General features: G+C 36.3%; 1 protein-coding gene across 2 annotated transcripts in view; it reads right to left on the reverse strand.

Moving 5' to 3' along the window:
- The window catches only part of ppp1r16b (protein phosphatase 1, regulatory subunit 16B), an 83,062-nt gene that overhangs the window by 50,566 nt on the left and 7,965 nt on the right, over positions 1-24,531 (reverse strand). For both annotated transcript variants that reach the window (XM_044122403.1, XM_044122404.1), the window contains exon 2: positions 1,560-1,994. In XM_044122403.1, the coding sequence (XP_043978338.1) occupies positions 1,560-1,827 (268 nt within the window). In that variant the 5' untranslated portion in view covers positions 1,828-1,994. The remainder of the gene's footprint in view (positions 1-1,559; positions 1,995-24,531) is intronic.

Here is a 24,531-nt window from a genome sequence, read left to right on the forward strand (position 1 = left end):
TAGTCTGTCCTGTCATGAAAGAAGAAAGTGCCTTTTAAAGCTCTCTGATGAGCTAAAGGCTTTGAAATCATCTTCCTTTGGTTTTCCGTGTGGTAATAATCCCTAAAAAGCTGCGTCTCCATCTAAATGTTTCCCTCCTTGGAAGTGGACAAAGATTATTAATTAGCCTTGTGTGGTTTTTCCAAGCCAAACTGAAGACTCAGAGGAAAGTTGTAGCTGATAGGCTAAAAGCCCTAAAGTGAATTGCACCCAGCAGAGCAGCCCAACAACACTCTTTAAATGTTCCCTAAACCATTTCCAAAAATCAATCCGACACCACAACTCCAGTAACAAACAACAACAGGGTCTCTAACACAAACGGTATTTCACATTCCTCAGCTGATGTGCATGTTTCTACAAGTAAATGTAGTCGGTACTGTTATTATAATTATTACATAAATAACGCAGCCTTGCGGTGGCTTTTAAATCTGTTGAAACAGTTTGCAAACAGAAAAGATAATAGTGCCACTGTAGGTTGGTTTTGTTGTGATTAAAAGCGATCAAAGCACTTTCAGGTTAAAATGACATTAAATTAGATGTCATATATGAAAGATAGCAGCATGTTATCATTTATCCATCACAGACTCGCTGCCGAAGCATCGAGGGACAGGATCTACAGGAGGAAAACAATTATTATCTCCAAACAGAGGGGGATTTTTTAATTAAAAGACTGGCAGAGTATCATCTCAGTGTGACAACTCCATTATTCTCACAATGATAAAGCGGACTTGTGGCAGAACAAATTTCCAGAAGCGTTTTCAGCGTGCAAGCTGAGCTAATTGTTTTCCTGACATTTTGATACCTTTGAACAAGGTGCTCAGTTCAGGAACAAAACATGACCGGGCATTTTAACACGAGAGGCACCGAGAGACCTGTTGTTGACTGGAAGTGAGTGATTTTCAGTTCGATAACCAGAAAACTTGTTTTTTATTTTCCAATCAGTGAAAGAATCATACATGAACACTTCCATAAGGGCTAACATTCTTAAATCTTTGGATGTCATTGAAGAAATAAGAAAATCTAAAGTTAATCATTTTGAGTAACAGTGAAAGGTTTAAAAATTATGGTTTAAGAAGATATTTAAATAGCATGTACATGCTATAACATCTTTATATTCTGTAAATAATGAACAGACAAAATTCTGAGGCTCTCTTCAGATCCTGCAGCGTCGTAAAAGGAAAGCTTTATCAATATATTTTTCTAATATAAAGTTAAATCACCTCTTCTTTAAAATCCATGACCATTACATGTGTGAAGTCTGGCCTGAATTTTGCACATTTCCATATTTTTATTCTGTGTGTAAAAGTTCAGAAAATAGGAGTTTCAGTGATTAGTCTGATGACTAAACCAAATAATATTTTAAAACCCACACACAGTTTAAAACTCTCACATAATATAAATGATTAAAGACCCACTTACAGTAGAGGAATAGAAGATTATAAATGATGTAAGCTATAGTTCTTCATTAAAAATAATTCTTAGAAGGTTCATTAATTTCTGCAATTTACAACATCAGTTACCTTCATCGGGATCGTTCCTGGCGGAAGCCTCCAGAAGAGCCACGCTAGCAGCGAAGGACACCCGTCTCTTGGACTCCGACTGTTGAAGGCTGTTTAAATTACGACTCTTCTTGTCGGCCTTCCTCTTCTTGTTCTGCATCTCCTTCTCGTACACGGCCCACCTCTTCAGCTGCTGGGCACGGCGCTTCTGAGCCGCCCGCAGCCTCTCCAGACTGGGCACCTTGTCCAGCTGCTGCAGCTCCTGGATCAGCTCCAGGTGGTTGGCCATGCCGCCGGGTGAGATGGATAGCAGCGGGAGCGGCGGATGATGAGGATAGTGATGGTGGAGCGGGGGGGGGAGTTGCTGGGAAGGTAGGATTCTAGCGAGGTCTACACCTTCGGCTATGGCCTCCTCCCTTTATCCTCATCATCATCCTTTCATCACCAGTAGACGACCTGAGAGAGCAGACAGAGAGAGAATATCGTGTTATTAGGTATCAAAAAGAGAATGTCCAGAAATAACTGAGATATGCCATCTTGTAAGACTATTCAAGCTGTTTGAACTTTTTCAAAGTTTGTCATGTCACAACTACAAACTTCATTGAATTTTCCAGGAGTTTTATGTGATGGGCCAACTCAAAATAATACAGAATTACAAACCAAAACAAAAGTAACACATGGTTTTATTTTTTTTCCCCAATAATAGTCTGGAAAGTGCGGCATGCATTTCTTTTCAGCCCCTTTGAGTTTAACCTCTTTCACTTAAATTTCAGCAGGAGGTCCTCTACAGTATGCCCCCAGCAGCTTTTCACTTCTAGACCCTTATGTTCAGATGGAGTGGGTCTGTGTGTATACATTTTCAGGAATTGCAACATATTTTACCTGGGCCATGAATATGTATCAATCTAAATCATTGTACCTCTGGCTCTGTCCCTTTTGTTTTATTTTCTTGATGAAATTTGGACCTACTCTATGTCATCATAGGCAAGGTGTGTTCAAGGATTCGTCCAGTCAAGTTTTCTGTCAGTCATGTGTTATATGATGAGGAAAATCGCATGTTTATTTTCTTCCAATGAGGTGATTTATTTTAAACTCAGCTATGTGGAGCCCAAGACTCATGGCTGTGAAATTTTAACAGATTGTCCCAATGTCTTGGCATGAAAGCGACTGGTTGTAATCAGGGGTGTTAGACTGATGCTATAAACAAATGTACACCACACTTTTCAGATTGTTAATTGTAAAGAAATGGTAAATTGCTTTCTCACTTATTGAAAGTCTACCTGCAAAACTCTGGATGATTTTTCCTTCCAAAAAGAGAGAAATATGATTTCAGGGGAAAAAAAATCTCTTTAACAACAAAAAAGAAAAAATATTCATTTTTATTACTAAACTGATCACTGATGGCTACTACAAATTTTTGTTCATTTTGCAAGCTTTTACCGAACTGACAGCTATTCTTCATCATGGTTAACCACTTCCCTAGAGCTGGAAGCACAGCACAGAAAAAATTATAACCGGGGGGAAGAGTGCTACGCCGAGGAGAAACAGAGCCGCAGAGGAGATAATTTATTTTTCTAATTCTGAAAAATAGTTTTCCATCCTCTTTGACGGTAAGTCCGCTAAAGTGTTTGTGGCAAGTGAGAGCTTCAAGGGAAGCTGGAGAAAGATCAATCAAACTATATGGAGGAAAGTAAACATCTGAAATATGAAGCAATAAGACTAAACAAAATGCCCCTTACCAATCACAAATGCCAAAGTCACTATTGTAGAAAAGCTGATGAACATTTCCTCAAGTCTGCAGCTGCTCAGTAATAAAAACCACCCTGCTATCCAGTATTAAGAGACAAATTGTTTCACAAAGCAACCAATAACTGCCTCCAGTCTGCCGTCAGTTTCACGTTTCCTCTAGACCTCCTACCTAACTGCTAAAAACATGGACAGGAAACACGCTGAACAATCACTTCCCACCGCATAATTTTCAGTTGTGGGGGTAACGGCGCACAAAGTCTATGTCAGGTTTCTCTTTTATTCTGAAATACAGTAAAAACACTCAAAAGATTCAAAAATTGAACTCTAGCTTAGGTTTTTTTTTCAGGGTCAAAATGTGAGAATGTCCTTGATTTTTTCCTAACAAAACGTAATGTTCACATAAATGAGAGAGACACAAAAGCTTTCATGCAACAAATGTATTTGACATTGCAAATGATTCATGAGGACCTGGGTCACACCTCAAGGCCAAACACATAAAGATTAGTAGCAGGGTCTCAAATTATTTCTTCTTTAATTCTGCTTGCAGCAGAATTATTATCTAGTACACAAACTGAAAATGCAGTTTGTGTACTAGATTTGTACAAGAAACCTAGAACACAACTACATTTTTACAAGAAATAAAAAATAATAATTACATGTGGTTTAAGTAGTTACAGTATTTTGTCCTGGTTAAGTGAACTACTTTGTGGTCTGTTATGCATGAGATGTAAAAGCTGCTAAAAAAAAATTAACTTACTATTTTAATAGTCTGGATTCTGGCTGGACTTGTGCATCTAACAGTCATTTCATTTGTACTGGTAATGTTTAAATCACTTGTAGAGAATTTTTAAATTAAATTAAAGAAACTTTAATTTGAGTGTGTTAGGCAATTGGGAAAAAATAAGATATAAACATCTAGTATTTTGAAGGTGTTAATGTTGTTTTTTATGTTTGATTTTTTTAACAGTATTAGTTTAATAAAACTGAGATCTTGTGTTCTCTATTTTCAAAGATCTTTGTTTCCTGTAGCTAGAAAACAAGCTAGCATTCTTGTAAATTAGGAAAATTGTAGGTGCCTTCTTTCAGCCAGCTGCTTAGCAATGTGCAGGAAAAGATGTGAGAATGGATTTTTTTGTGTTTCTATATGCATCATACAAGTAGAGAAAAGGCCTTTGACCTTAGCACTTTGTCTTGAAAATGTACATGTAAGTGTAAAAAAACCTACTTAAAATTTCTATAAACTTTTGAAACAAGAAATTGGGAAATTAATTAAAAGAGATTAAAGGAAAAAACTGCTAACATAAAGCAACGAGATCCAATAATTATTTCTAGATTTTAGGCAACTATTTCTCCACATTCTCCTTCCCTTTAATATCATCTTGTCTCTCTAATATTACTAAATGCCAAAAAGCCCGTGCACCGATTTTGAAAGCATCACACACTACTTAAAGAAAAAAAAATAAGATATTACCTGAACTCAGAAATAGTTATTTTCCTTTTTGTGCTCTCATCCATTCTGCAGCATAAAACCAGGTTCTTGAGCCTATCTTAATGCTCCATTAGCGCTAAGGAGGAAAAGCATCATGCTGAGTGAAATAGACTGTTTGGAAGATGATGTTTATTGCTAAGAAAAGGTCGCATACATGTTCTGCACCTGAATTCACCAGGAGTATATTTTATGCCTAATCAGAGAAAATGAGAAACACACAGCCGAGAAAATGCTTCTCTTATATTGTTCAAGAACAAAGAACAAATTGCTTTGAGGTGAAGTTCTAAATCTTTGATGTTATGTAGAAAATCTAGGGCTCAAAAAGAAAGATACTCTTCAATGGTCTGTGCTGGGGGCATTTCAATGCCCACTGACTTTAAATGAGCTTCCCTAACAATAAAAAAGTCTCTGAATGAATACCAATGTATTCTTGTGATTTATGAATAATGCAGAAAATGCAGACAATTACATGTCTGTGACTCAAACCTGCTGACTATGAAACACCTCACATAAGATGTTTTATTTTATTTTATTTGAAGAGGTTAACATTTTCACCGCTGCATGATGATCAGAGAAGAGAAAGTGAGTTAACTTCAGGCAGGATGAGTGATGAACAAGGAGGCGGTCAGTGTTTGCTATAACTGTCTTTGATGGTCAAAACCGTCAATGCTGGGAATTCAAAAACCAGGAGCGACTGCTGATCGAATCAGAGGGAATCAGAGCAGAGGTAATGATGTTACTCACACACAAACACACAAGTGAAAGTGAAGCCAGAGCCACAAAAAAAAAGAAAGAAAGACACAAACAGACCCACACAGATGAATAGCTTGAGCAATAATTCGATGCTGATATTCAAAATCAGTTGTAATCGTTGTTGGAATCAAAATGTCTTTTTGCATCATTGGTAGCTAATAAACAAGTATCAACTTCCTACAGGAATGAATGCTGACATGTGGCCATTATTTATTCACATAAGCTGATTTTAATGAAGGAAATGTTAAATAATAAATCATGTGCTAAAATTTCAAGAGATCAAAATTTCAGACCAAATTCAAGAAGATGATCTTAGTTAGCATTTCTGTGCTGAACTTTATGCTAAGTTGAAGATACACTGGAGAAACGATCTGCCTGCTCCTTTCTCTGGTTTCTGTGGTTGGTAACATGATAAGGTTGTTTATCAGAAAAGACAAAGGTTCCTCGAATGTTACATTTTGCTGTTTCTGTTTTGGTGATATTGCTTCACTTTGCGAAAGAATTATTCACTTTTTTTTCTTTTTACTACATATCATAATATATATCCAATATTTCACCACACTGGATTGTTGTGAGGACTAAAAACAAAAATCACTTGCTGATATCGCAACAAATGCTTGGTTCCTTTCTAATTTCTACATAAACAGAAAAAGTTAATGGAAACTGCTCAGTAGATTAAGGATGGGTAATATGTCAAACACCTTATCATGGTTTTAATACAACTTCAGTCAATAAAAAAAAATAAGAATTCAAGCCAACAAACGTTTTAGAACAGATTTAAAGCCACGTCTTCATAAACTGCTCAAAGTAACTGAAAATTAATCATTATAGCAGCATCAATATGCACAACATTCCGATTCCAAAGGATGATTAGATGTAATAAAGTCTGATGGTGAGGAAAAATTATGAAAGCAGGGGACCAACACCTTCTACCTAAGACATATCTAATATGTTGATGCAATATATTTGAGCCAGGCCCAATTTTGTGTTAAGGTTTATTTGTGTACCATTGCTTTCAAGCTTTAAAAACCTGATAAACTATCTAAAGACTACCCACACATTTGAAACCTAAGAGTGTAGGTCGAGACTAACAAAGTTTTCCAAGAACAACATTTTTTTTTTACAACAATAACCTCCTTCCATCTGGCAAACTAAACATTGTGTAACCACACAGCGGCAGACAAAGAGCTGAAGTAAACAGCAGTGTGATCACATGCTGCGACACGGGGAGTAAAAAGAAATTTCCATTTGATGACTCGACTGATGGGCCCACATGCTGATATGCAGCTTTGCTTCCGTTAGATTAAAAACAGGTGAGGAGTTAAATTTAGACAGCACTGCTTTGGTAAAACAAGAATTCAGTAAGTAACTTGTAAATTCAGAAGCAGTTTATTTTGCCACTGGCTCTTTAAAAGTGCTTCAAAAAAGACGTGAGACAACAAAAAACCTGACATGATGCCATGGCAAGAGGCAAAAATGAGCTTTTTGTTGTGTAAAACAGGGGAGCTGTAGGTAACTGTAAGCCCTACAGCGGCAGCACCGGCGTTACCCGAGGAAAAGGCAGCAAATCACAGATTGACCTCAATCAGCTCCCTGGCTGCAGCCATGAACGTTCCCATGCACTCACTTTGTGTTTCATATTATTACGTAAAAGCCCAAACCTAAATGCAATGCTGATTATCCTGCAAAAAAAGCAGGTCAGACCATGGGCACAAAGCTGCTGCTATCAGTAAACAGTTCCTGCTCAAAGAAACCTCAGAAAAACAGTTGCTGGGCATTTTTAATGGCTGTTTTGTTTAATCTGCCTTCATAAATTGGCAGCTGCAGAACACAAAGCTTTGTTGTGATCAAGGTCAACCAGAATGCAAACATTGCTACGGATAATAATGAATATTAAAATAGTAAAATTAAAAAGCTCCTCTACATTTTTTTCATTTTCTTTCCTATTTACTGTGTTTTTGACATTTTTTGGCACCCATGGTAATGATGTATAAAAAGCATGCAAATAAAAGTTTTGTCTATTTAAGAGGCACGATATCACAAAAGTAAAAGTAAGAAAACTCCTACAATAATTTAAGCTCAATGAAGGAAATAAATTACTCAATAGGATATACTTTTTTAACAAAGTACCATAAAATTGACGTCACTGTAAAATGTTAATATTTATCTTAATAGATCAGAGAACACTCACTTAATGTGTTTTTCACTTCCTGGTTTCCTGGAGTATAAATATGACACAAAGGCCTAATTTTCTTAGACACTGTGCAAAATTGGAAAGACAGGAGAACATGCCACTCATGTCAGGGTACAAGTTAGCTTTTGGGAGAGTGTAGGAAGGAAGATAAAATCTTATCCAAAGCTCATCTTTGTGCTCACCTTTGGAGAAACACGGTGTCCTGGCATCACAAGGTCTCCATAGCAACCATTAGACGCAATCAACATACCAACCTGTTGTTTAGCAGCCTATGCTGTCCTTCCATCTCCAATATAAGCATGTCAAGTTTTCTACATTAACTGGAACAGCATAGGTACTTCAGGACAGGTGTAAGGCTGAGCATTTGATTGAATACTCTGCAACACAATCACATAAATGGCTTATTACCAACATGGTAGCATGATAACACACTGAGTAGGTAATCAAGCGTTACTGCAGCTGTGTTGGAGTGTCTTAAACAAGCACTACATGCTTTCAAGAACTGGAGTCTAGAATAAAGCAAAATATGATCATATGGAAATGTGGAGGACTGGTGATACTGTGGGCCTGTATTCAACATGTCCTCTTAAGAATCGCTGGATATTTAAAATCAAAATCTGGTGTGTTCTGTCACCATCAAGTCTTTCAAGAGGATAGTGAAAAACAGCACAAATGTGATTCATCGTAGATAAAATCAACCAACTTTCATGGCCATCTCGGTCTCCTCATCTGTATCCTCACATGAGAGGTGCTCTGATAACAAGAGAGCATGTGAGAGGAAGCAGGACAATTAAGAGATTGTGGAAAGAGGAATCATCAAACATTCCTTTCTGTTTATGTTAAGTAATATAAGACTGAGCACTGTCTTATTTGCAAATGTCTTTATAGCAGAGGTACCAACAATTGTGGCACCGGTTATTCTATAAATAGGAAGTTTTTTTCCCACTGAATTAATTTACTCAAATTAAAGCTTTCTTTTTATTTTTTTCAAAAGTTTTAGGGAGAGATCATGCTCTTGCAGTAAAAGATGAATTTCTTTGAAGACCTTTCACCAGGGGACCACTAATTGTGGAGGATGCTGTATATTTTTACCTCAACTATACTTGACTTGCTGGTTAAGTCTGCCTGTTTTTCCAAGATTACAACTGTAAAAAGAAAGTCTATTGTGAAACAGAGACAGGCCCCTAAACACACAGTAGGAATGCAACATTTCTAAGCCGGTGTTTTCTTCCAGTCATAGAGGTTTTTATTGTAGCTAAATTTGGTGATTGATGAAACTGAACAAAACACAACAGATTACAGAGGCTCACGAAGCATTCACGTCATTATGATCCATTTTCATTTCATTTCCAGTCCTTGCTTGTCCGTTAGACTAAGGCTACAATATGGAAATTTAAAACAGTAAGTGTATAGGGCGTCTTTACTTTCACGTTTTTTATATTTTGACACATCAGCTAAAGTGAAATTGATCCAGACTTTCCATCTAAAAAAAAATAAATATGATTACGCAAGGATGGTATTAAACTATAAAAACATAGATGTTAGCGTTGAGTGCGTCAAAACCCAGAAGAATATTAAAGCACCACAGGATTTCCTGTAAACCTCTTATGAACACTAACTGCCCGGCTGAAATTCGGTCTGTTTTAGTGATCCTATTAGTCTTGAGAACCAAAAAATAAACCCGATGAGGTCATTAAATCTATTCAAAGTATCCAGGATTGAAAAGAGGTTGTTCTAAATCTTGTTCTAATAAAGCTTTTTGATTTATAATGAGCAGAAGCTGTTTTTAAAGGTGTTCAGTATGTTTATAGTTCATACTGATCAAGTTTCATTAGTATTGGCTGGGGATGCACAAAAAAGAAAACATTGTGAAATTTTAGTTTGGGAGCAGGAATCAAGGATAGTAAGTCCATAGCACATAAAATAAATACTCCTTAGAGATTTGGTGACCCCAGCATGTTACTATTTGCTACGTTTCTCTAACAGCAAGCATGAAAAACTGTAACGCACTCTGTATGTTGGAAAGATAAATGTGAGTCCTCATTCAGTGCTAATTGTTACAGATACAGTTGTTTTTAGCTCTAGTTATTGCTCTGACTGTTCATCTGGTCAGCAAATTCCACACTTACTAAAATTTCTTAAAGAGAAATGACCCAGAGAGCAATGTCATATTTATAACAGAGAAGACAGAAGGTAATTAGTAGCTAAAAGATCCAAGAGTCTCAAATAAGTAAAATATTAATTAGAAAAGTTCTGTTTTCTTTCAATCATTGGACATGTTAGGCATAACTGTTAAAATTACATTTTTCCAAGTCGACATTTTCTTTAGAAAAATGCCTGAGTAATCTAGTCAGTTCATGACAGCGGTAATAACATGTTGAAAAGCACCACAATTGTAGGGGTTTGGATTAAAATGTCTAACCGTGAAAACACAAATAAGCAAGACATTTCAAATCTGATGCATCTGGAATGCATCTTCACAACAATTATTTATTCTGAAAAGTACATGATGCTGAAGCTGCACTCAGAAATAAGTATTAAGAATTAAGAAGTTCTGTGTGAGCTGTGGTCAAAAAACATTTTCACATAAACATTCTCCTTAACATCTGAAAAAAGAAACACTTTCAAAAGACATTTCTCTGAAAGGGGAAATTGCTTCCTGACTCCAAAAACACCACCGGAGTTAGAGAACAATGAAGAGAGCAACAGAGTAAATGGTAAACGGCCATCTTAGTACAAATTTATCAAATTATAAGGCCATATCCTTTCAAAAAGACTTTCAAATGACTTCAAATGGAGCCCTCATCTTCTCAGACTCTCCATTCAGTCACTTCTATCCCATTAAGAATGCATGACATCATTTTATAATGTTTTCTTACTGAACTTTCTTCCGACTGTGATAAAGAGCCATAAAGTGGAAAAGCTGACATTTTGGTTAATACAAACTGCAGAAACATGCTGCTGCCAAACTAAAACATCTCCCCTCATGGAGGCTGTGACCCCATCAATCAGCAGTTGCTCATGAAGAAAACTGAGAACAGAAGGCAGCATGCGCCTGTGTTATGTTCACAGGATGTTCTGCTGTACGTCTTGTGGTTGTGCAAGCAGATGAGCTAATGTTACTCTGTCTGTAGTAGGTTAGAAAAAAAATACAGTCAAAAGGGTAAACATGGCATTTCCCAAGCAATAACATTTTGGATTAGCTTGATAAATTACAACTGAAACTGAGATTAGGACGACTACTATAATGTTGGTTTCTTACTTCAATGTAAGGTTTTTAAAAAGTTATAGTAGTATTTTGTATCATACAATTCTTACAATTTAAAGTTCTCGAATTCCAGATAAATGCTATATTTCTCTAGCATTGCCGCTCCCTGCCTGTTATTGTGCACTCCTGGTCAGCTGGCTGAAAGAAGGGTAGTATATACTTTTCACTAAGTTAAAAGAGAGTTGTTTAGAAATATTTCCATAAAATCACCATCATGACGTGGAAACTGAAGGAGCACCACCCATCATAATTAAGTGTTGTTTCATAACTTACCATAAAGCAACCAACTGCAGGCTTGCTGCTAAATATGTAATAGTATTGAAAATTGTTGATAGTTAACGGTTTTATGAAAATGTGTAAACATATGCAAAACTTAGGTTAGTTGGTTTATCTGTAAACATAATTATCAAAATCACTGTTATGATCAGTAGTAGTAATAGCCATAACCTTAGCAGTAATCATTTTATGTTGCATTTAAAACCAAATTTGACACTTGCTCTTCAGTAAGGTCACGAATAAGTTAGTCTGTATACTGAACCCACAGAGAACCAAGCATTCATCCAGCATGTTTTTATGAGTGAAAATAGAATGAAGACATTGTAAGCAATTTTACAGTCTTAATAATGTGTTTTCTGAAGTTCATAGGGCAGAATATTCATGCCCAAGGCTGATGATGCAAAGGCATCTACAAAGCTAAGTGGTAAAAACTGCAACTAATCAAAAAAGCACAGCAATGTTTTTATTTTTTGCATGGTGGACTGGAAATTCACATCTCAATCAAAGCGTTGCTTGACCATGAAAAAAATTCCACACATCACTCTTTCTCACTTGTTTCCTATATTTGCTTTTAGTTCAAGAATAGTTGTTTTTTCTTTTTGTCTAAATTAACCAAGCCTAAAATGTCAAAGGTATTTTTGCCCACTCTGGTCTATAGAGACCAGTCCACATGTTCAGATTTAAAACCTAACATGGTGAAATTATTTTCAGCCATGAGAATGCTTGCGCTGATATCAGCTTTGCCCCAAATGATTGTCGTTTTTTAAATACCTTACCTTTTTTTTTTTTTAGACAATTTGCTGTTTTATCTTATTCTTTAAAATACTACTTAAACCTTGGAAACCCTGTGTTCTACACATGAACTCTGATCTTTGTTCATTTGACTTTCTGAGCTTCTTGAATAAACTCTGATTAAACAGAAAGAATAAACTGCAAAAAAAAATAAACATATCTGTTTTTTTAATGATCCAATATTAATAATTTCCATGATAAGAAAATCTCTTACAAGATTCCATTTTTAGTTTTAAAAAAGCAGAGAAATGGCTGTCAAGTTACTTAAGTGGTGTTTTGTAACATTTACACAAAAGAACAAAAACACACACACACACACACACACACAAACACCAGCTGCTCTCTGCATCAATATTAATGCAAGTAACACTGTGTGACATTTAGGGAGGAAGAGGCGTGTGCTGTGTCAGGACGCTCCATGTGCAGAAACAGAAGCCTCCACTGTTGCAGACAATGGCTTTGTGTGTCCAACAGAGCATGTTTCTGTCTATTTTATCTACATGTCTGTCTATTCATGATAGTTGTACAAACTCATGTATGTCATTACAAAATGTAACTGGAGTGTGTCTGTTTGAAGACTCAGCAAAATTACAGGAAGCAGATACAAACTGTGACATGCCTGTGCCCCCTGAATCTCTGGGCCCTTGCTCCAGGTCAGCCCTAATGGTTACAGGTCGTACTAGATCATTTATTTGTTACACTAATGCCACAGGCTGATTCTAAATACCACCAAGACCACTCACTGAGAGAGTTACAGCTGTCACATAAATGATGCACACAATCCTTCACTGTACAGATACAAATATGTCACTTCCTGCTGACTCCCTTTAACAAACTCATGGACTTTTGTCTGGACTGTATTATGAAAGACAATTTTCCTCTCAGTCACATTAAAAAATAAGAAATGCAAAATTGGATTTGTGCAAGAATTCAATATGAAATTGAGGATTTATATCAACTCTTTACAGCACCTCTGGGGAAAAACAATGAGATAATTTCCTGAAGCCATTAGCATGGAAAGAGCGCTATCCAATTTCATTTTAAGAATGAGCAGGATAGACTTGCAGAAAAAAAAAAAAAAAACCTAGTTGGACCACAAATACTTTCAGAAAGTGATATCTACTTTCATTCATGAGCCCTAAAAGAAAGCAACATGCATCAAACATAACAAAAGATGCAAAAATCGAGACTGTGCAGCCATATCTGTGGCAGATAACAGTATCTTGCTGATAAATCCAGCACCCATACAATCACAAACATGCAGCATTTTCATAACAGCTCATGGAAATTGAGAATTTGCAATCAACACAAAAGGGTTAACCTTTTACCGGGAAGTAATCCATATTAATCCAAAGAATAATGCAGTCTGCAGACAGGGCCTTTGCAGAATTTAAGTATTCACCCTCTTTATTTATGATCTCACACCTAAAATGCTGAGACAAGAAAGCTGTAGGACCTCATGATAAAAGAGAGTGCCGTGTTATTTTTTTTTTTTTTGTATTATTTTCTCTGAAGCTTTAGAATATTTTTATAGAACTGTGCAGTCATTTCATAACATAACATGTATCTCTGCAACTCCTCTGCTTCTCTAATTAATGCTAACTTTGCTTGGCCTTTATATAAAGGTGGAAAGAAGTGTTCATTGGTTTGCAGTTGTACCACACTGTTATATGGAGATCAAATTTCACACAGGTAGACTCTGTTTTCTACTAGGTGATTTTTGAAGGCAATTAGTGGCATTGGATGACAAAAGGCTGAAAGCATAGCACATTTTCACATTTTCAACGCATCACACCAGGTATTACATTTCTTCCAATTCCCAATTATACACACCTTTGAGTCCATCACAAAAAAGTTCCTGATCTAATGTACTGAAGAATGACTGTAAGGCTGTAAAATATTATGAAGTTAAAATGAGGTGTTTCCTGAAGTTTTGGATATTAAATAAACCACTCTGAAGAACATGTTCTTTTCTCGACAAAATCATAAAAACAAAGCAGCTTGATTAAAAGCTGCCACATATTGTCACCTTCTCATAATATTCCATTTAAGCTGGTAAGTACATTGTTAAAATAATTGACGATAATTGTGTAACTTTTTATTATTAAAGTGTGACACCATCCTTTAAACTTTCATGACCTTATCTTTTTAATAACTTAAGTTTCACCCTGCTGCCTCATTATCACATGCAACCAATTATCTTGAATCTTCCAGCTGGTGCTGAAAAAGCTTGCACAAATATCGGGAGACGCAACGATTGGTCATTAGAACAGGAAGGACTTGGTTCTAGATGTTAAGACTCAGAATTTGACCTTTCTGACCGCTGCATTCATTAGCCAAAACACGACCCCCAGATGTGTCAAGCTGACACAAAGCAAGTCTGTGTTCAGAGAGCAAAACAGCTGCACCAAAATCACACCTTCAGCACAAAGGTAGGTACCATTTCTACATCACTGGTCCTATTTGTGGTTTACAAAACAGTGCCACAGAGTGGATTTGAGTTGTCATTAGTCAATATGTATTCCATATACAACATACCCAAAATCATTTCCCAAGCAACAGCAGCAACAGATTTTTCCTTTTTCACAAAAACAAAATTTTCATTAAAAACATCTGAACCAGCAGCAAAGGAGAGAATAGGGACAATGTAGCTGCTGTGTGAACACATGGCAGAAAAACTAAGCAGAGCTCATTCAGCCACAAATCCCTACAGAGAATGCTCCAACAAGTAACACTCCATTGCACTGCATCCTTCCAAAAAGCCAGCTGCATGAAGCTGGTGGTTAAACTTCAACAGGTCCGTTTAGATTTCAGTTTGAATGATTGGTTTGGATGAATATTTGAACTCGCAAATATCAGAAAACTGATTTGCTATTAATGTTAAATCCATCATAGTCAAAAAAAGACTAATAAACTGAACTGCTCAAAATTTCAACTACCTCAGCATCTAAAGAACAGTAGTCACACATTATGATGCTACCATCTCTATGTTTTAGTGTTGGTTTTGGAAAAACATATTGCATCTTTTGCTGTTGTGGCCAAAAGTTGAAGTTTGATTTCATCTGTGTAGTTAGGATGTGATGGTAGTCATAGTAAACGTTTCAAAATCTTTGTCTTAGAATATGCATGATGTTTTAGGTACTGCCTAATGTTGGGTGAGTTGATGCATCTCATTTTGCTTTTCTGATTTTTTTCAAAAGGTTACTTTGATAATTTAAAAAAAAAATAAATACAGTGCTGCTATTGGTATCAGAAGTGAAGAACCATGTAAATTCACAACACAGGGGGCAGAAGAGAGAGTTGATTAATTACATGTTTCTGTGGCAAGGTTCTATTATGACTTGAACAAACAAAAATGAGCAATGAAATTTATCATGCTTTTCTTCAGGTGAACAAAGAGGAGAGGTGCGAAATATATACAAAGGATGTCCAAGACAGGTTAAAAACACATAAACAGCAGTACCTTCAGTGCAAGAGTCCATCACCTTCAGCGTGACTTCTCAGGAGTCTAATCACACACCGACTCCCTGTGACGTAAAGTCCTGATTTTAAAGCCACAGGCTCCGCCCACAGAAAGACCAAACAAGTAGAAAATACTAAACAATTACTTCTAACTCAAGTAAACTCTTAAAGTATACAAAGCAATAATAATAATAATAATAATAATAATAATAATAATAATAATAATAATAATAATAATAATAATAATAATAATAATAATACTGATAAAAAGAAATATAAATAAATAAACTTGTGATCAGAAATACAATACTCAATTTGAAGTAAGTGGTTTGTATATGTTTGTGTGTGCAAACGCTTTGCATTAAGCCTCATTTTAGTCTCACTATTGACATTTTTGTCATGTTTAAAATGTGACAGAAATGTCATTTTTGTCCAAAACACACTAAATAAAAATCTTTATCAGCACAATTTGAATTGTTGTGCCTTCCCTGATATCAATTTCAATCCTGAGAAATTTAAAAACACATCACGATATCAAAAGTACTGCTGGAGCTTAGTATGAGGTTCATCCCTTCTTTCATAGTTTCAGAAGCTTTAACTTCTTTATCCCTCTCTCTGTAAGCGTCCTCTAAGAGGACGTTTTTATTCTGTCTGGATTACTTGTCCTACTTGGCGCTGGGCGTCCTGGTGGGGCGAGAATTTATTTCCTCTGGTGGAGTCTTGATTTAAAGCGCTCAGGTCAACTTGATTCTGGGTCATCGTCTCCCTTGTTGTAGCAATTCAGGGTGTAGGCTGCTTGCACGCCACGTATCGAGAAAAGCAAGGTGCTCTGGCACAAGTGGGATGCCTTTACTGACCAGCTGCCAAGAAGAGCTAAAGCGATCAAATGATTACGTTTTAAAGCCCATAAGTATTTCAGCTTTAAAAAATGTGAAGGAAGAAGCTCAACTCTATCATATTAACTTAAAATTACACAAGCTGACATAAACTGTTTACCACATGCATGAAGGTACTAAGGCTGTAATCTCAAATATGTAGTTCTCTACTAGGACTTATCCGACAAGACCTACTGACCAACATAAGAGAGCTAAATTTTAAACCTTGCAGATCCAAACTTACTAATGTAGCGTGGATTTCTCCATGTTTGCAAACACAAATAAACCCTCACTTCATGAACTCAAGTTTGAGGTCAAGTCTTTGCTATCACTGCTGCTGTTGGATAAAATGCTTTACTGCCTGAGTTCAGTATTTAAAACATATTATCAGTCTTTGGCAATAGTAATGCACCCTGCCGTGACTCAGTGAGACACTGTGGATTTTATGCCATTCTTCAAATATAGATATGCATGCTTTACAATATGGAGGCACATCACAAGCAGAACACACGCTTCAAATATATAAAAGGACTTTATGATCCATATAGTCTTCACATTTAGACACATGTGACACAAGTTTTTCTGTTCAGAAACATGGAAAGATTGAAGGCACCTTAAAGAATCCATTCATGTTTTGTTTGGCTTGTTTGTAACTAGGGCTGCACAGTGGTGCAGTTGGTAGAGCTGTTGCCTTGCAGCAAGGGTTCGATTCCCAGCCCGGGATCTTTCTGCATGGAGTTTGCATGTTCTCCCTGTGCATGCATGGGTTCTCTCCGGGTTCTCCGGCTTCCTCCCACAGTCCAAATACATGACTGTCAGGTTAATTGGTCTCTCTAAATTCTCCCTTGGTGTGAGTGTGTGTGTGAATGGTTGTGTGTCCTGTATGTCTCTGTATTGCCCTGCGACAGACTGGCAACATGTCCAGGGTGACCCCGCCTCTCGCCCGGAACGTTAGCTGGAGAGGAACCAGCAACCCTCCTAACTCCATTAGCGACAAGGGTGAGCAGAAAATGGATGGATGTTTGTAACTAAACATAAATGCAACTTATATTCCACCCGGTTAAAGAGAAAATACCAAACAAACCAAGACAGCTCTGCACTTTATGCCTGTAAAGGTTTAACAGCTCTCTCTTCAGGACAAGCACAGGTGTCACCAGCCATTAACTCAAACAGACCTCCAGAAACCCTCTGAAGAGGCACTGAAATAACAGCTCAAATTATCATATGCCTCCAGTAGTGGCCCATCTGCTGCATGACGGAGGAACATAAATTTTTAGGTGGCTAAATGATAAAAACGGCCAATAAAATCTGCTAAAGTCTGAAAGCACCATAATATCAGGCGGCTGCCACTGCAGTGGGCGATGCACAAGAAACTACTCTCAGTCTGCTGTTGGGCTTTAAAAAACCATCAGAGAGCCACATTTCTAAATTCTTCCATCAAACTGTTTTCATCTGCTACATCCATCTAGTCAAGCTGGAAATAAGACAGCTTCAAGCAAATGAATTGCATTGAAAGCATTTGGGAGAGGGTAATCTAATTAAAGCATGTGCTTTACAACAATAAATTTAAAGTAGCAGCAATCAAAATCAACATAAAATGTGTTTTTTCTTTTGCAATGTAAAGCCAAATTCAAATGGCTAGTGATTGGATAGATCCCCATCACTGATCCTGCTGAGTATCAGTGGGTATGTGAGAAGAATGTGACAAAATAAGTAAAAACATTACATGACCCAAAACACACCAGTAAATCCACCACAGAGTGGTTGATAATTCAGAAATGGAAACTCCAGGGCAGAGTCAAAGCCCAGATCGTGATCTCATTAAGCTGCTGCGGAGAGACTTGAAGCAAGTAAAACATGCAAGAAACACTTTAAACATCTCACAGTTGAAGGTTTTGTGGAGAACAAAATTCCTTTCAAAATTCATTTTGTATCAAAAACCGAATATAAAATTTAGATTTGTTTTTCCACATGCTGTACATACAAATATAGTTTATAAGAGATAACAATAAGGACCAGGTTATCAGGCCAAAATTACAAAAAGGAAAGAATCATTTGAAAATCTTAAGCATACCCACTACAATTACATCTAAGTTGTCTAATTATGTTCAATAATAGTATACTGTACATGGATGCTGGTTGAATCAGGTGTTAATGGCTTAATCAATATATAGCAGATCAATGTCATGTCGTGTTCACATTGTTGCACAGCTTGTGTGACATTTATCTATGACCACTGAGCTTTACAGTCTCCCGTAATCTCAAACTGAATTTATGATGTTGAGATCAGATTAATGTAGAAATGTTTCACTTTTTATCTGAAATTTTTCTTTTTTCCTCTGAATTCTGGTTTACATATTTGCAATATTTGTTATCAAGTTGTAGAAATTTTGCTCCAAAGAAACATATGTCAATTAAAAACAAAGAGAATAATGATAGGAAGTTCAGTGACGTGAAGAGTCTATTTTCATATGGAACTATAAACATTAAATGATCCTTTCCTTTTTGAATGTGTCAAACATAGATGTGATTTAAAATGGGAAATAATATCAGGATTAGTCTTAGGCAGAATTTAAACAAGCTCTAACAAGCTTTGGTAACCCATCTGCAAATATACTTTTGAACACGGCATTTCCAGCTTTATTCTCTGCTTTATTTGAAGTCTTTTGCAGGCAAAATCCAAACAAAAGAAATGGCTAGAAGCCACATACAGTTTGCAAACATTGCATGCTGAAGCAAAATGCATTTGATTAATGTATCTAAGGAAATAAAAACATTTCTGTTTTCCAGTGTGGGGTAGTGAAGTTGTTTAGTTTCCACTGTAGAAATGAGAGGGGAGCATAAACTCAATGGAAAGCGCTTGGTAATTCTGCTGTCAAACAGTAAAGATAATCTGATTCTGACTTTTGAATATAATTTAAATTCTCCAAAAGTTCATAATTGTGGTGGAAATTCGGCATTTTGAAATGTGAATGAACATAATGTAGGAATATTCTGCATTTTTAAAGCAGACTTGACCCTGTAAGATGGCAATAAGCTAATGCAGACCATTAAACCAATTATTTGACCATTGACTGTCATTGTTCCCTTTTCTGTACTTTGAGTAATAAATAATGAATCATCCTGAAAGAACAATATTGTTGCAGTTTTGAAAGCAATGTCATTAGATTAGTGCAAACCACAACTAGGAATGCTTAATGCAACAGCTAACTGGTGCCAGTCTGCAGACCACTAATAGTCTATTTTTTCTGAATATGTTTTAGGGCTTTTAATGGCCAATATTAAATTAGCCCACTGTTTTAATTCACATTCCTTAACCTTTTTCCTAATGAATTGAAGATGTGTTCGATTACAAATAAAATATGTCAAAACTGCAATGACAATGGACAAGACCAAGCACTAAAAGAGTTTCATAACTCATATTTCTGAAATGAAGTGTGCTAATTGTGGATAAAAATGCAGTTTATAGCAAACACTGAGAGCAAAAAAAAGACTTATTACTTTTAAAGTCCAGCAAATATTACATTTTCTTTCAAATATTCATGGTTTATTTCAAAATAAGCCTTTTCAAATAAACCACAAAAAAGTATATTTCATGGCCTTCTCATGGTCATGAAATAAGCCATTATTTATTTCATGGCTTGAATAAGTCATGAAATAAAAACATATATATATTTTTTCTTCATCTGAGATAGGAATGTAAAGTGCTTTCCCCCTGAAAATTTGCACCACTTTGACTATTCAAACCCAGGGGACCCAAAAGAAAGTCAGGGAAAGTTTTTAAAACTTGAGTTTTTAAGACTTGCAGTGAATTCAAAACACTGATATTCTCTCTGAAGCAAGGGAAATGTGATATTTAAATCAGGTTTTCTTTTTTAAAACGTGTAGCGTTTTTACCCAAGAGAATCGCTACATGTTTGTTGCACTGAACACAGCAAATTCATCTTAGACAAGGTCTTTATCCATCTATCTACCTATCCATCCATCCATCAATCCATAAAATCTCAGTTGCTCTGTGTTTCCTCGAGAGTTACTATTTTTAAAATTTTCTTGTGCTTTTTTTCATACACAATGACACTAAAAGGAATTCCGATTCTAGATGTCAACGAAAATAAACCTCAAATGCAATTATTCCTAGTAACTATAGCTAATAACCATTCATTACTCCTATACATAATGCACCCATGTATTAAAGTGATGTTTTCATCTCTGAACTCATGTCCAATGAAAAAAATACCAACATTTTCATTTTATTAATAAAATATTTGAATGAAAAAAACATTTTATATGCATAAAAGGTAAGAAATAAAGTGTGAACATGGTCTGCCAACAAGTTATCCTCTTTCTAAACTCTTAACAGCACAAGTAAATTAGCTATAAAATGTCTTATTGTTTTACTACTGCCCTTTAACACTACATACTGAGTAAAGTTGTTTTTAAATTTCTTTCTTATAAACAAGTGTGATAACACTAATCATTTGATCAGTCAGTGGCTGACTGATCAAATGATCAGATGTGTTTTCCTTTGACTTCCTTCACCAGCAACTAACAGATCTGGCCCTCTTAAGTAAGCCTTCATTATTTTCTTAAAAAACATTAAAGATGTCCAGTAAGCAAATAGGAACTTTATAAACTTTCTGGATTATACATCCTTATATGTAATATATTCCACAAAAATATTATGAAAAGTTGAAGATTTTTTTTTTCATTAAATGAATCAAAATCAATAATGTCAAAACTTTTGTCTGATAAACAGCATCATGTACTTTTTTCTAGTTTAATAAAATCAGGCTGAGGCCCATGCTTTGACTCATAAATGGAGATCATTTTGTAACTCATCCATATTGAGCACAGACTTCTTTCATATTTATGTGTCATAATCCTTAAAAAACTGAATCAGTCAAAATTGATATCAGCCAGGAAAAGCCTGATCAGTGCGTCTGTCAGCTGCCTGACAGACATGCTGTATGTAAACAGCTGTGCTCAAACACAAATGACACACTGAATTAGCAGCTTAAGTCTTCAGATCTGAATCCAGCTTTCTGCTTTCCTGCTTTAGAGTCCATTAGGCTAACTCTAAGGAAATATAATTTACTTCCTCTCTGCAACAGTTATGTTTTGACAAAGATTCATGGCTTGGCGTTGACCAAAAACCAGTTAATTATTCGTCTCATGCTACTTTGGTATACGTGGGCTCCATTTGCTTATCGTCGTCTTTGCTTTGCTGTGGTTCCTTCTATTCTTGTGCTACTTTTAAGAAAAATGTACAGCTTTTAATTCATCTGCTCCCACATGTCTATTGCTTTCTGTTGCATCAGTGGAACAGCATGCATGTCTGAGGGGGTTTACAAAGGGAAAGACAAAGGTTTAAAGCTTTTAAAATGACATCCAGCGCTTCCACAGTTGAACCTTTTTCAGGAAGACGTCCCACTGATCTTACGTCCCTTTAATTGGACCGTTTAATGTGTGAGCATGAAAAACTGGACCAGTGTGGCGTCTCTGGACAGCAGCAGAAGAGCATGTGGCAAGGCCTGCTGTGCTGTTCTTGTCCTGGGTGGAGCCATTTGTCAGTCTGCTTCAGACCAACCAGAGAGTCGTGTTTATGTTAGACGTATCTGTTTATTTTTTCAAAGGGTTTGACCACAACACGCCTTGGCCCAGAGGTTCCAAGTTCTCCCTCAGAATCAGCCAATCAAATCACTCAAGGAAAACAAAAGGTTTTATCTCATTTCATGTTTCCTATTTTCCTCTGAGTGGTTACTGCTCATCTTTTTGTAGCCCCTGCACTACTCTACGTATTTGGAGATCTCTCCCAACATTGAGTCATTTCACTGCCTAATGATGGTTTGAGTCCTCAGCTAAGACCCAGTCAGACTAAACAAGGCTTAAACACAGCCAGCCTGCAGTAAGTGTCACTTCTAATTCACTGCGAAACCAAGAAGTCTGCACACTCATTCCTCCACCGTCCCAGTGTCTGCAGGCATGAACAGAGCAAGAGTAGGAGCTGAGCGTGCCAATTTCTCATTTCAGTTCTCAGAAAAACAAAGATGCATTTGTTACTTTCAAAGAAGCAAAGGTCGAAGCAATGCATGAGATTATACTGTGGATTTGCAGTCTGTTATTCCCATCTGAGCAGCATGATTCTCCTAAATGAGCATAATCTGACTGAGTTCAAATAGCTACGATCTTGATATCGATACTCAAGAGTATGGACGCTTTTGCTGAAATGATATTGATTTTATAATTCTATAATTCATTGTAGAGAAAAAAAGGAAGGTAACGGTCACAGGAGATGCTACAATGATGACGATGTTGACAGCAGGCTATTGAACTCCTCTGGGATGGGAGATCAGATATCTGTGTATCAGATTAGGATTGGTGGAGTTTGGAAGTCAGGGTCAACGTATTTTGGCTCTTTGTGTTGCCTCGGCCCACCATTGAGCATTGTTTGCAGTGTGTTGTAGGAGGCTGCTGCCTTCTGAGACTGCAGCAACCACAAGTAACATGTTTGGTCCGAAACAAAAGCCCCATTTTGGATCTGAATACCAAGAAATTTCACTTGCAGAATGTTGTTTTTTTTTAGGAAATAAGACCTAATTTTCCATGGTTAACCTCTCATTTATAAAAATCTGTCCAAAGAAAAATTATGGTTCAAAGAGGAGTAAAGCCACATTAAAAAGGAGATTGCCTCAAGTGTGTTGATGTACAAACTGCATAGGTGGTAATCTTCCAACAGGAAGTGCAAAAATGACTGAGGACATTAAGAATCCAGCAAAAACATTTAATTAAAATTGTTCTTCTGCCACAAATACATTTCTAACTTTAGAAAGTTAGAAAAGTTACCCGTCTGAAGTTACCCGAATGAAAGTTACCCGTCATTAAAAGTCAGCAAACAATTTCTTTCTTGATCTATTTGTGATACATTTTCTGCTCACCTAATGCAGCCCAAAAAATATTTCCTTTACAACTGAAAAGTCTACAACTACTTCAGATCTCCTCTAAAAATACTTAAAACTATCTATTTTATTAGTTCAAATATACTTTAAAACGTTAGCACTACCACAGCAGGTAACACCTACAGTCTAGTCTTCAGCCAATCAGCACCAAGAGAAATTAATAGTGTTCCTGGATTGGGTGCTTTGCAAACACCAGGCAATAGCATGTCACATAGCATTGTGCCTATGTATTTTAGCTCTACAACCTGCAGTTAAAAAAAAAAAAAAAAAAACAAACAAAAGACTTTAGTTTGCTGTCTACAAAACAGTCAGCAAATTTGCAATTTTATTTTATGAATAACTTGCAGTTACGTTCCACAGAAAAAACCTGTGAATACTGAACCATAGACAGGTTCAGTATTCAGATTGTTGCATTCAGTAAAGGGATGCAACAATCTGAGTAAAACTGAATAAAACTAGAAACAATCAACAAAATTAGAAATCTGCAGCAGATTTTGTAAAGCTTTGACCTGCTGATATAAACGTTAGCAGTTTCTTTTCCTTTCCTTTTATGAACTGGAACACAATAAACAGTCATCCTACTGTTAGAAGTTATTAGTAATATATGAGGAGGAGAGGTGATGTTATCTGGCAGGCATGACTGTAAAAGAGCGGCTATTTATATTAAAATAATAATTAAGGTCAGGCACAATTAGTTTAAAACCCCTATATAAGCTAGATAAAATTGTTTCTTAAGAGGGGCTATATGATTTCCTTTAAGGAATCCAATGCCGTCATTCTTGTTTAAAAATGTTGACATGTATTTTACGGAGGTCCTTTATAAACAGGACAAAAATTAAGTGGACTAAATTTGTGTGGGACTAAACCAAAGTACTGAAAAAATAACCACAGCTCTGTATTCATGGTCTGCCAGCACATTATTTTTTTCTTCCTTTCAGATCAAAGCAGAAACCTCCACGAATACAGGTAGAGTGTGTATAGATGTAAACACTGATACCCTATAAAACATGTTTGTTTTCAACAGGAAACGTACACTTGAAAGTGTTCCCAATCACAAAAATTTGAAAGGTTCTTAGATATAAAATAAGATTTGGGAAGCAACAGCTCTCAAAGACCAGGACTCAGAAGCCTAGCAGAGTTTTATGGTTAACAGTGTGCATCTGTGAGGGGTGTGTGCAA

This window comes from Gambusia affinis, linkage group LG07, assembly GCF_019740435.1.
Source record: "Gambusia affinis linkage group LG07, SWU_Gaff_1.0, whole genome shotgun sequence".
In the NCBI taxonomy this organism is placed as follows: Eukaryota; Metazoa; Chordata; class Actinopteri; order Cyprinodontiformes; family Poeciliidae; genus Gambusia; species Gambusia affinis.